Below are 12,540 nucleotides of genomic sequence, written 5' to 3' on the forward strand. Positions count from 1 at the left end.
AGGTCAGGGTGGAGCAGCAGGTAGTTCTTCAGGACAAACCGAGCAGGGCACCTCATTGCTGCTGCGCGTCCAGCTGTCTCTGGCGGCAGCCCACGGCCGTGATGAGGGCGGCACCCTTGCCGCTGCCATCCTCGGAGAGCAGGAAGACGACGTCACATTTTGGGGCGAGTTCCTTGACCGTCTGCTGGAAGATCCGAGAAAAGCTGAGGGGCGGGAGGAGAACGCCAGGAAACAGCGGTTAAGAGGCAGTTCACAACTCAAATTAAAGATTTTTGATGTCAGCAAAATGCAGATTAATCAACATTTCTGTGAATGTGCCCGTGTTTAGATGCCTACACACGATCTGCGGTAAAACCGCTCCGTGCTGACCGGTAAATTGTTTTGTTTTGGAGAGCAGTGATGCCGAACTAGGCGGAGTGCTACCCTTGGCATCACACTCGGAAAGGGTTGCAGTGCGCTGCTTGCAAAGTTCAAATTAGTCCAAATTTGATCATGTTACGGTTGACCTTTTAAGGCGCAACCATAACACGTGCATGGGCGCAACCAATTCCAGAGCAATGATGATGTACTGCACACCTGCACAGCTTCTCTGCTCTGTGCCCTGCCTCGTGGTTTAACCACGGATCAGAATTTCCAACTGTGGTCCTTTTGGGGAGATGTTTTGAGAACAGAGAAACGGCCAGATAGTAGTTTAAGTTAAAAAGAGAGATGCTTCCTAGTAACAAATAAAACTAATATCTTAAATGCAAGGGGCTTGACCAAATGCAGTGCTAAGGTTTCTTTTCTATGAAAAGTGACAAATGACTTAGAGAAAAACTTAAAGACATTAATGGGATCATAGGTGGGGGGGTACTGGACTGTTAAATAACATTATAAATAACGTCTTGATTAGGTAATTGAGCAGTAAGTCATTCTGACTCTAGAGACTCTAGTGTCTAAAGAAAAAAGGTTTCTGAAGATCAAAATATTAAGTCAACATTTACTCCTCTCCTGCCTCCAAGATACTTTTAGAAAAAATGACACAATCGCTTTTAATCTGTTTAGAAATATTGGAAATAGTGAGATAATTGCTTGTTTTGTCAAATTAACAGTCCAACCCCTCCCCCCTCCCCCACAAACAGAGTAAAGCAGCTAATCCTAATATCTGACAAGCTGAAACCAGCGAATGTTTATTGTTCTTACATGATGAATTAATAAATCAGTTTTCTCAAGGGCATTGAGTTTGGTAGCCTTATGAAGGCCCTTCATCATCATCAGTGTCTTGAGATTTTGGAGGTCCCCCTTTTGTGTAGGCTGACGTAGTTGTTTTTATATTGTGAAAAGTAGTATCATTCATTCAATAAATTCCCTGCCACTTGCATCAAGTGTTAGCCACTCTTCAGAAATTATATATACATATTTAATAAAATGAAACATTCAACCAGTGCAGTCCAATGAAAGTCCATGTGTACTGTAGTGTGAATGAGTAAGAATGAATGAACCCCTTCCCCCTGAAACACGTGTCCTATTATTATGTCTTACTGTGGGTGCAGCTTGTAGAGCGTGCCGTCCACGCCCACGGTAATGTCCAGGTGGTCCAGTCCTCTGTTCTCACGGATCTTGTCCACCACAGCCGCCATCCCGGCTCCGCAGATCTGAGCGGCGCGGCGGGACACCGTGCCACACACCTCCTTGACGATGATACTGTCATCACAGGTGCTGTCGAGCCCCAGCTGCTGCAGGATCGCCCTGACCTGCAGCAACGCCAGACGATCGCTGGGGAGCAGGGGGGAGATGGGGGGTCAGAGGTCAGCCAACAGCAGGAGAGTCACCGAATACCTCACAGCTGTTCCCAGAGGCTAAGGTAGGCTTAAACAAGTCGTCACATTGCATCCCCCTCCTCCTCCTCTCATACCTGGGGGGTGTTAGTCCCCAGTTTCCATTCATTTTATTACAGTATGAAATCAACAATCATGAACCTTTTTTATATACATAAATAATACATCACAATAAACATGTTTAACGTAACCAGTTCAAGTATTTCCCCCTTTTCAGTCAACTAATCGGTTGTTTAAGTCGACTAATGGCACTGCTAGTAAGATTTCTTTAGTTAATTAGTTATTTTTTAAATGCTTTTTAATGCTAAATGACTTAATTTTCTGGTAAACACAAGATGTGAAATGGCGCTTTTGCACGATTTGTTGTGTGGCAGTTCATTGTCATAATTTATTATTTTGGTGAATTTCCTTCACCTGTCTCCACTGCTGTGCTTAAGTTTCCTACATAATCTCCACCCCTGCTGCTATCAAAGGAGAAAAACCTCTTCTCTCTTTACTAATGATTATTCCCTGTTGGATGTTGGAAATGTGTGCAAACCTGCAGGGATCTACAGCTGAGCGTACAGCATATTCTATTTCCGCCATAAAACGTCCTTTTAATTGCATACAAATCTAAATCTAAATAGTTTGTAACAGGAATGATTTTCTTATCTGTTGAAATAAGAAAATGTTGCCACCACAAGGTCAAAAAAATACATTTTAAGGTGGATTTGACCTTTTTAAATACAGTATAACAGTAGATTTGATGTGTCCCAAAAGCCACTGCCTCAGCATTGATGTTAAGTGATTAACTCACCTCTCTATCTGTGACAGGAACTTTGTCTCAAAGATGCCCCTCGTCTTCAGCGTCTCCGAGATTTGTCCCCGGAAGAGGTAGCCACGCCTTGTCAGATCAATTAAAATCTGCCTGACGATCTCTCCGAGGTACATACCGCTGCACATCTTCTCATATCTGACACGTATAAGAGAGAAACACAAATCTTAGTTAGCAGTAGCAGTATCTCCCATTTAGTTTATATCGGTTTTATTATTTGTGTTAAACTAGCAATGAAAGTCCTAAGATATATTTGAAGACTGGAGGTGTCTTCACCTTTGTTTGCCCTCGTTGAGCGAGTTCTCATCCACCGCCTGGTCGTACTGGGTCCTGATGTCATCCAGGCAGCCGTTGTCTCCAAACGCTCCCCACTCCATGTTGACACACATGCGGCCCTCATTTCCCTCCACTATGTCAATGTTCTTCGTCTCTTCCATGTAGCAGGCGTTACTGCCGGTCCCTGAGACGACACAGAGCCTGTCAACCTCATAACCTCTCAACGACACCTCAGTTTGCAAGACTTTCTGTTTTAAAGAACACAAATCTAAGATCAACTAAACTAACTGGAAATTAGTTTTCCAATTAGTGCTGCAGCTACAATAAAAAAACAGTAAGGCACAGTGAATATGACATTGTGAGTTCAGCTAAATGCTTACCAAACTAATGCAGGGTGCAACTTAGTGCAACTTATGATGGGTCATTCAGGACCAAGCTATAACGTAACATCTCTAGTCTCTCTGTCTTCATCTGTTCTTGAATGTACTGAGGTGAGGGACACAGAGTGAGCTGTACCCAGCATGCCGTTATGCGGTGTATCAGTTAAAAGTGTACCCCTCTCTGTATGCTTCAGTTTGTACATAATGCACTTCTAATAAATATGTCTTGTGGATCTCGTATGAACGGTTGTCGTAAAAATTGAATTTTTTTAGATCAAAAGTTCCTCAAAAAGCAGCAGTGTTTTCTCACCTGCAATCAGCCCGACCTCACAGTTGGGTTCCTCGTATGCACAGGTCATCATCGTCCCCACTGTGTCGTTCACTATGGCAACCACATCTAACTCAAACTCCTGTGAAAACAGTTGGAAAATTAAATCCCAGGTAGAAGTATGATGAACCTACATATCTGTTGCTGTTGCTACATTACACAAGTCTCACAATTCAAGTTGCTGTGTGTTACAATCTATAAGTCAATGTACAGTGTAGAGTTCACATCCTGTTACTTTTAAATTATTAAACGTCAGGTTAAAAAAATGTCCGACAATTACTTGTGTTTTTCCAAAAAAGTAACTGAACATTTTTGGATTACGTACTACCATTTGAGGTTTCCAGGTTTTTACTCAACATGACTTCAGGGTTAAGTCCAAAGTTCATATCTAGCATGGGTTTCTGAATCACTCTGGGTGTTGTCAGAAGGATTAATATCAGGCCTGGTCACTTTTTAAACGCCCCTCTGAGCACAGTGCAGTCCAATCACACTCCTAAACAGACAACACAATAAAATGCACAAGCTGTTTCAGACTGCTGCAACATTGCCAAACACAGAAAACACACAGAGGATCATCCATGTCATCAATGTGCTAATTCAGAGTTTAGATGGAACAACCGCACTGCACACGCACACACACACACACACACTCCACAGTATCAGAGAGCAGGTTTTCCAGGTGTTAAGACATGCTGTAACAACACTGACCACACACTGCTGCAGGCCTGCACTGCTTTACCTGACACTTAATGATTTACAGTCCCATAATACTTACTGGATTCTCAATCTAAAAGTGCGGATGAATAAACAAAACTTCTTGAAAACAAAACCGATGATAATCACAACTAAAATGTGTTGATTCATAATAATGATATTTGTACAGCATATTTAATACAAGAAATGCAGCACAAAGTGCCTTAAAAAAGGAAATAATGACAAAATAAGCCTAAGAACAGGGAACCAATGTAAAATAAAAACAAGGATAGAATACCATAGTTAAAGAAAGATGGGATGGAAATAAAACACCTGACAACAGCTAAACAAGATAACATATATGAAAAGAAAGCATAACATAGGATGGGAGTTAAAACCCACTGAATAATATGAATAAAGTTAGAAATATCAAAAGTATTGCTTATACAGTATGTGCTATATCAGTGATGAAGATTTGAGATTTTTACGATTATTTTGGGGCGTTTTGGCTTTTAATTGACCGATGAAGACAGGAGAGGGATAGAGAGACGGAGGATGACATGCAGAAGAGGGTCGCGGGTGGGACTCGACCACGGGCCTCTGCGTTAGGGACGTAGCTACCAAGGCGCCACAGAGATTTGAGATTTTTAAGACAAAAACTCCAGTATTAATTCTCCAGTATTTTGCCTCAACTTCTACTTTGGCGCCCAGGTCTCTGAGTTTAGAAATAAACACAACAGAAGCTTCTTTTCCCCAACTATGACACCAAAATAGGCCTTTTTCTCAATGAATAATTAGCAATCTGTATTGTGTATGTCAGGCCATGACAGGTGCTGTTAACATGATGAACTTCATGTAGTTCAGTCCAAAGGTGTTCGTATGCCAGGATTAGCATGCAGAACAATATATCTTCTATTACTACTCAGTTCGCCCAGTGAATTTCCTTAGAGTTCCTTTTTTTCCTTCAGTATTTCCGTACAGAAGGCATTTTCAATTTATAGAAAAAGCACAATAGTTCTGTACAGTAGAAACTTTTGGGGAGACAAAAACCAGCACATCATGCCAAAGGACTCCAGATCCGAGATCTCTTAGTGCCATTCAAACAACAGTGCTACAGACGGTTGAAAGCCACTTAGCAGCTTTTTATATGTTGGGCTTTAAAGCAACATAAGGCAACCTATCTGAGCTACACAGGGGCCTAATTATACAAGGTGCATTAGTCCAAAAAACTAATATGAAATCTTTAAGTTCTTGATGACACATTCAAATAAAACTGCATCGGTGTACCAGCAAAGCAGCAGGAAGGTAAAAAACTAAATGTTTAAGACGTTTCTACCTTCCTTTAAGCAAGCCCTTACTAAAATCATACTATTTTATGTTTGAATGTTCTCCCTCAGTGGCAGTAAGACTGATTTGTCACATTAAATGTTGAAATCAATGGAGAAAACGGTGGCGTTTGAACAGCACTGGTGTCCGTGTTTCTGTAGTTCTACTAACATAATACCTAATGATGATTAGATGGTCTTCCCGTTTGCCATTACCTCTTTCCTCTTGATCGCTTCCCGAAGCAGCTCCACCACATCCTCACCCTCGCAGTCTGTGGCCTTGAATCCTTTGGTCCAGGTTACCAGGATACCCTGCACAGCACACATAAGACTTACTGGGGCTTATCCAACAAATACGGTTTCGTGCAATACAGTGAACCCTCGTTTTTCCCGGGGGTAACGTTCCAAGAAGAACCCGTGATAGGTGAAATCCGTGAAGTAGTAACCTTTATTTTTTTTTACAATTTTTATACGATGAAATACTCCATAATAAACTGAAACCAAAGAACAAAAACCTTTTACAGGCCCAAGCATCTGTTTAACAAATAAAAGTACTGTAGAAATGTCTTTTTTTTTTTTACAAATAACTAATGTAAAATAATAATTTGAATCATCAGTACGAATTGAAGGCTTCAAATTGCGGGGATCAGTACCACCCCTGACGGAGTCGTTGCATCCTGACTCCGCTCTGTGGCGTTTTTTTTCTTCTAAAGCTCGCGGTGCAAGTGTGTTTTTTCGAGAGAAGAACATATTATCGGTAGTTGTTGTCGCTCTTTTTTTCTTCTGGGCAAAAATCCGTGAAGCAGCGAGACCGTGAAAGGTGAACCGCGATATAGCGAGTGTTCACTGTACTCAAATAATGACCTTGTAGGTAAAAGAGTTAGAAAGGTCAAGTCTTGAAACCCAAACAAGGAGGAGAAACTATTGATTGAGACAATGGATTAGTTGTGTTACTGTATCAATGAACCCGGTTCTAGCTGCTCACAATCAGCCACATCCAGCTGCCAGCAGGAGAAAACTATTACTACTTGACCTTTTTGCCATTATTTGCATTAATATTTCTCTATTACATTCATGGGACTCGTCTGTTTCCTTTTGCTCTCGATTTTACAAAAGCATTTGTGCTATTTTTGAGATAACTGATAGAGAACATACTGCGTCCAAGCTGGTCTGATGGCAGGGGAAGGAGAAGGTGAAACCCAGCGGCAGGCGAGCACTTTTCATTCCCATGTAGTCCAGGAAGTCGGAGATACAGTGCACAATGTGGTCAAAGAGCTGAAAAGAGACCTGCTGTTAGTGGTTTGTACTGGGAGGGATGGTGAGTTTGGCTATCACTTCATTTGTTCAATGTTTAGCGCATTCTCTAAATGTTCTTGAATGTGTCTATTAGATAAAGCAGAAATAAGGAATAAATCTATAAATAAAAAAGTACCTATGTCCAAGCAGAAAAAACTTGTTCGAAAGGAATGAGAATTATTTCCTAATAAGCATGAAATCCTTATCAAAGACACAGAATCCTTACCTCTTCTCCTGTGCCCTGCATGACTTCTATGGGAATGGCATAGATTTTATTATGCATCTCCACTGATCGCTTCTTCCCGCTGCGAATCTTTACCAGAAGCACACGGAAGTTGGTTCCCCCGAGGTCCAAAGCGAGGAAATCTCCGTTCTCTGCATCGCAAGAAAAGCCTCGTTAGCTTAAGAACCAGCAAAACTCGTCATTGACCTGTCTCCAGTGAATACGTTTTCTTCCTTTTGTATTGATATTTTTTCAAATACAAACTCCTCATGCGTAAATAATACAATTTGAAAGCATAGGAGAATGACTTTTGAAAGATAAGGATTCACTGTAACATAGTTAAGGTTTTTCTGCCCTATTGAGAATTTTGGATAGTAATTCCTCCTGGCTTTGACAGTGTAGTTAAACCACGGCAAAGAAGATGACTGATAACAATTTGGTTTAAGTTGTGTCATCTCTTCGTTTATGTCATATGTTAAAAGGTCCCGTGGCATGAAAATCTTCTTTTTAACATTTAATATGAGTCCCCCAGCCTGCCTATGGTCCCCCAGTGGCTAAAAATGGTGATAGGTGTAAACCTAGCCCTGGGTATCCTGCTCTGCCTTTTAATCGTGCCCCTGGAAAGAGGAGGTAACCTTGCCCCTTATGACCTCATAAGGGGCAAGATAACCTCCCCTTTCTCTGCTTTGTCTGCCCAAAGAATTGGTCAAGGCCACACCCCCAGCCTCCACCTTGTCCCCCCTCTCTCCTCCTCAAAAGCTACAGACTCAAAAATGGCACATACTAAGGAAAGCTCATTGTCGGACTGGCTCTAGTGGCTGTAGTTCTGCACCAAGGCTGAATTTTGGGAAAGAGACTTCAGATCCAGTATTAGGGGACCACTAAGGTCTATATAAAAGAGACTTCAGATACAGTATTAGGGGACCACTAAGGTCTATATAAAAGAGACTTCAGATACAGTATTAGGGGACCACTAAGGTCTATATAAAGAGACTTCAGATACAGTATTAGGGACCACTAAGATCTATATAAAACATCCAAAGAGCACCATGTCATTGGACCTTTTAGAACCTTACCTGTTAATAGGAGCGCGAATGCACTTCATGATTTACAGAAGTGATGGTGACTACGACACGTGCAACCCCCAAAAAACTGATTGTTTCTAAACAGCAGCAGTGTCTCATATCACAGTAAAACACTGTTTTTAGTGTTTCAGGATATGTGTTAATAGAAACCTACGCTCTGATCCAAATTATTGACAAAATCACAAGTTGCACATGGAAACAAACTCCACCACCGGGTCCTTCCCTCCCACCTGTCTGCAAATCGCTATTCAATCACCTGTTCCATCTGGTGTTCTTCGGACAAAAGTAGGCAACATTTTGACTGTAGCTTCCTTGTGGGTGTCCTTCTTGAGGCCTCTTTCCATCTCCACCTTCATGCGCTTCTTCACTTCTAGCAGCTGCGCTTTGCTCAGCCGGAACTCGGCCATCGTCTGCTGAATCTGGCGCGCCTGCTCCGTCAGACGGTACGCCACCGCTGTCACCATGGCGGCTCCTTTCGCACTCCCACTCTCAGACAGCAGGAAGCGGACATCTGAGTCTGGGACCAAGCGGCGCACGGTCTTGTGCAGACGGCGGGCATATCTGTTCAGAGAGCAGAAGATATTTTAATATCGATATAATATCTGATGCAAAATGTTCATCTTTGCTCCTCATCACTCAACACCAAATCTTCTCGGGACGAGGACATAGACAGGGTACAGTAGTTTGAGATGGTCTTTCACATAAGTAACTCTTTTCACTGTGAACTGAAACCATTTCATATTATTGCACGGATACTTTACTTCTATTATTGTACTGCCTCCAAAGAAGGCTGACTGTTTGTCAGCAGGATGACTGAAAAACTACTGGCCGGATTTTTAGAAAGAACCCGTTACATTTTGGATCCGACTCATGTGATAGATACACACAAGTTAGGTATTTTATAAAGAAACATCAACTTTAAAAACAGCAGAAGTCGTTTGGGTTTGTGTGGAAGTTTTTACATGTTTTAAAGACTGAATTATGGGAAAATCTTCCCACCACTAAAAGGAATCCTCTGGTTTGCATCCTCTATATTCCTCAGAGGATCCTGTTTGCCTTGATCGCTGAGTGTCTTATTCTTGTTTTAATGTAGTTGTTTTTTTCCAATGGAGGAACATTTAGGCAAATATGAAGGTTTATGTAGAGACATGAAATCCCAACGTTCACTAGTCGGCATTACCGTCTACACACTTCTCTACAAAGAAAACTCACTGCGGGTGCATCTTGTAGAGCGAGCCGTCGATTCCCACAGTGGTGCGTAGGCGTGTGACTCCTTTGTTTTCCTTGAGACGACAGAGGATGCCTCCCAGCGTTGCAGCGATCAGATTTGCTGAACGGAAGGACACGATGGTGCACACGTGCTGCACAGCCAGGCAGTCTTCATCCGAAGGCTCCACCCCGAGCCTCGTTAGGATTTCCATGCATTTCTTCAGCCCTTCTTTACTCCTAAAATGACAGGTGTTTTTTGGTGATGAAAGATCTCATCCTTGCGGCGGAAGATAAACAACGAACCAGCATTTTTTATATGTCAGATAGGGCTGGGCAATATATATTGATGTTGTATTGATATCGCGATATGAGATAAGATGTCATCTTAGATATATAGTCTATAGATATATTGGATATATATAGTGTATAGATATATTGGATATATATATATATAGTGTATAGATATATTCAATCAATCAATCAAAACCTTTATTTGTCCCCAAGGGGCGATTCATTTGCTGCAGTAATATTGGATATATATAGTGTATAGATATATTGGATATATATATATATATAGTGTAGATATATTGGATATATATAGTGTTTTCTTTATCTGGTTTTACAGGCTGCATTACACTAAAGTGAAGCCATTTCTGAACTTACCAGACTGTTGTAGCTGTTTTATTATTTACCTTTACCCATTAAGTCATGAAATCATTTCTGGAGAATATTTATCAAAAATCTCATTGTGTAAATAACTTTTTTAAAGCACCAATAGTCAACCATACAATACCGTCGCAGTATCGACATCGAGGTATTTGGTCAAGAATATCGTCATACTTTATTATTGCCCAGCCTTATGTCCTTCATTATAAAAATACATTTTAATTATAATGCCCTTTACATTTCCAATGAAATCTCACAGTACCAAGGAGTTAAAAACAGTTCCCAGAATATAACAAAATCAACAAATAGCAATAAAACACCATAAGACTAAAATTAAAACTATGACTGTTAAAAGGCCTTTTTCATTTTATGCCCTTTAAGACAACAAAGGAGCTTTATTTTTTAATTCCTGTGAAAACTTTCTGCAGATCATTCCCAGAATAGTCCAGATTATATTTATTTCTTGTGCCTTACTCTGAGAGTCCTTCTCCCAACTCACTTTTCAATGGCAGAAACATGTTTGGTCTCGATCTTTCCTTTCGTCAGGAGCTCGGGGGTTATCCGTCCCTCGAATAGCAGCCCCTCTTTGGCCATCTTGACCAGTATGAGTCGAACCAGCTCTCCCATGTACATCCCACTGGCCATCTTTTCAAAACTGAGCAGAGAGAAACACAGAGGGTGTCATAGATACAGCGTGAGTCATTCCATATTCTCTTCAAAGACTCGACATCCTGCTTTTGCACGGCAGGATTATAGAAAACCTGTAACCTCTTTCTCTATTTCTAGGAGGACTCTTAAAGTTTCACTGTAGAAACAAAAACAGATCTTTTCTTGAATGCTGTGTACTTAACACCGAACAAAAGGGGATCGGATCCCCAGTGAAATTAAACTTCATTGCAGCGGGTTAAATTTGTTGATGCAGCTATATAATTATAAACATGACTGATTCCTATTTATTGTAATCTACACTGGTATAAATTTAAATGTACACGAACATTTCTGCCACAAAATTACATATAATACAAAAAGTACATATTGTACACATAATGTCCTTTAAGGTCTACTGCACTTTCAGTGTTTTATTATTCTGCAACAATGGACTTATTAAATGGTAGCTCTTTGTTGCATGTTAAAATTATACAAATTCAAGTGTCTTTGTTGCCGTATTTTACACAGCAGGTACTGTGTATTTTGGAGTTTGAACAGTATTCAGTTGAGCAGGGGTATCCTACATTTAACCCTCATGTTGTCCTCAGGTCAAATTGACCCGTTGTCCTATATCCATGTTCTTTTTAATTCCCCAAAATAACATGATTGATTCCACACAACGCTCTTTGGCAAGTACACATCTCTACTTTCATTAATTTTGGGGCATCTTATTCAATTTTATAGCATTTTGAGAAATAATTCAAGTGGTTTTGAAATAGTATTGAGTAAAAGTTGACATATTCCAGTCTGTGATTATCCATCAACATCCATTCCTTTAATTTTAGTCTCAATAATTCCTAATTTCTGATTTTCTAACTCAAACATTAGGTATAATTTCCTATAAATGAGCTTTATTGACCATAAATTCTAAAAAATAAAATAACTGTAAAACTAAAGTTAGTAAGTTGGTGGAACATAGTGTAAAACGTCAAAAAAAGTGACAAATGCTGAAAAAAGTCTATAAAAAAAAGGGACAAAAATGTAAAAGTTAAAAACAACAAGTGTTGATTTTCAATTTTAACGGGAAGACAACACAAGGGTTAAAGAACTAGAATCCCTGAACCTATGGAAAATATGGACTGACAGTCTGTAGGTGCAGTTTTTCCCCTGGATTCTTCAAGCAGGACATTAGTCAGAATGACTCTTGCTTGAATAAATAGAGCTTAGAAGAGAGAAATCTTACAGCTGCTTCCCTGGGTTGATGGAGCCTCTGTCGATCTCGCGGTCAAACTCTGTGCGAATGTCCTCCAGGGACCCGTCGTCCCCGAAGGCCCCCCACTCCGTGTTTATACACATCCGGCCTTCGTCTCCTTCCACCTGGTCAATGTGCCGCAACTCCTCCATGTAGCAGGCATTCGTTCCCGTTCCTGAAAGGACGCAGAGCTGCGTGACTCTTTGGCGCTCAGGTTGCATTGTCCTAATGACGCCAGGGTTAGGGTTAGAACACCTCTGGCGCCCCCACATGTAGAACTGGGCTTATGGACCTGTAAAGGGCTTTGGAGACATGTGTTGACTTTGTCTGCTTTCTCAAAACAGACCGCTCTATAATTTAATGAGCCAATCAGAATATTAAATCGGTCCCCAATGTTGTATTTTATCAGTTTGTATCTTGTGTCCCCATATGGACCAAAAAGTACAGAGTGTGGATTGGTGAGTGGAGAGATGCCACATCACCTCCAGGGCACTGCCAGGTGCTCTCGAGCAAGGCAGCGTACCCCCC

General features: G+C 40.9%; 1 protein-coding gene across 2 annotated transcripts in view; it reads right to left on the minus strand.

The window, feature by feature from the left end:
• Nucleotides 1-12,540, minus strand: part of LOC117961854 (hexokinase-1) — a 26,990-nt gene that overhangs the window by 153 nt on the left and 14,297 nt on the right. The window contains exons 7-19 of one of the 2 annotated variants that reach the window (XM_034900791.1): nt 12,004-12,187; nt 10,612-10,767; nt 9,450-9,683; nt 8,494-8,798; nt 7,156-7,304; nt 6,789-6,908; nt 5,850-5,945; nt 4,391-4,402; nt 3,598-3,697; nt 2,908-3,091; nt 2,614-2,769; nt 1,522-1,755; nt 1-203 (exon numbers count right to left, since the gene is read on the minus strand). The exon at nt 1-203 is cut by the window's left edge and continues 153 nt beyond it. In XM_034900791.1, coding sequence (XP_034756682.1) covers nt 53-203; nt 1,522-1,755; nt 2,614-2,769; nt 2,908-3,091; nt 3,598-3,697; nt 4,391-4,402; nt 5,850-5,945; nt 6,789-6,908; nt 7,156-7,304; nt 8,494-8,798; nt 9,450-9,683; nt 10,612-10,767; nt 12,004-12,187 — 2,081 coding nt within the window. In that variant the 3' untranslated portion in view covers nt 1-52. The remainder of the gene's footprint in view (nt 204-1,521; nt 1,756-2,613; nt 2,770-2,907; nt 3,092-3,597; nt 3,698-4,390; nt 4,403-5,849; nt 5,946-6,788; nt 6,909-7,155; nt 7,305-8,493; nt 8,799-9,449; nt 9,684-10,611; nt 10,768-12,003; nt 12,188-12,540) is intronic. The other variant, XM_034900801.1, reaches the window with a different exon arrangement.

This window comes from Etheostoma cragini, chromosome 2 (assembly GCF_013103735.1).
Source record: "Etheostoma cragini isolate CJK2018 chromosome 2, CSU_Ecrag_1.0, whole genome shotgun sequence".
NCBI classification, from domain to species: Eukaryota; Metazoa; Chordata; class Actinopteri; order Perciformes; family Percidae; genus Etheostoma; species Etheostoma cragini.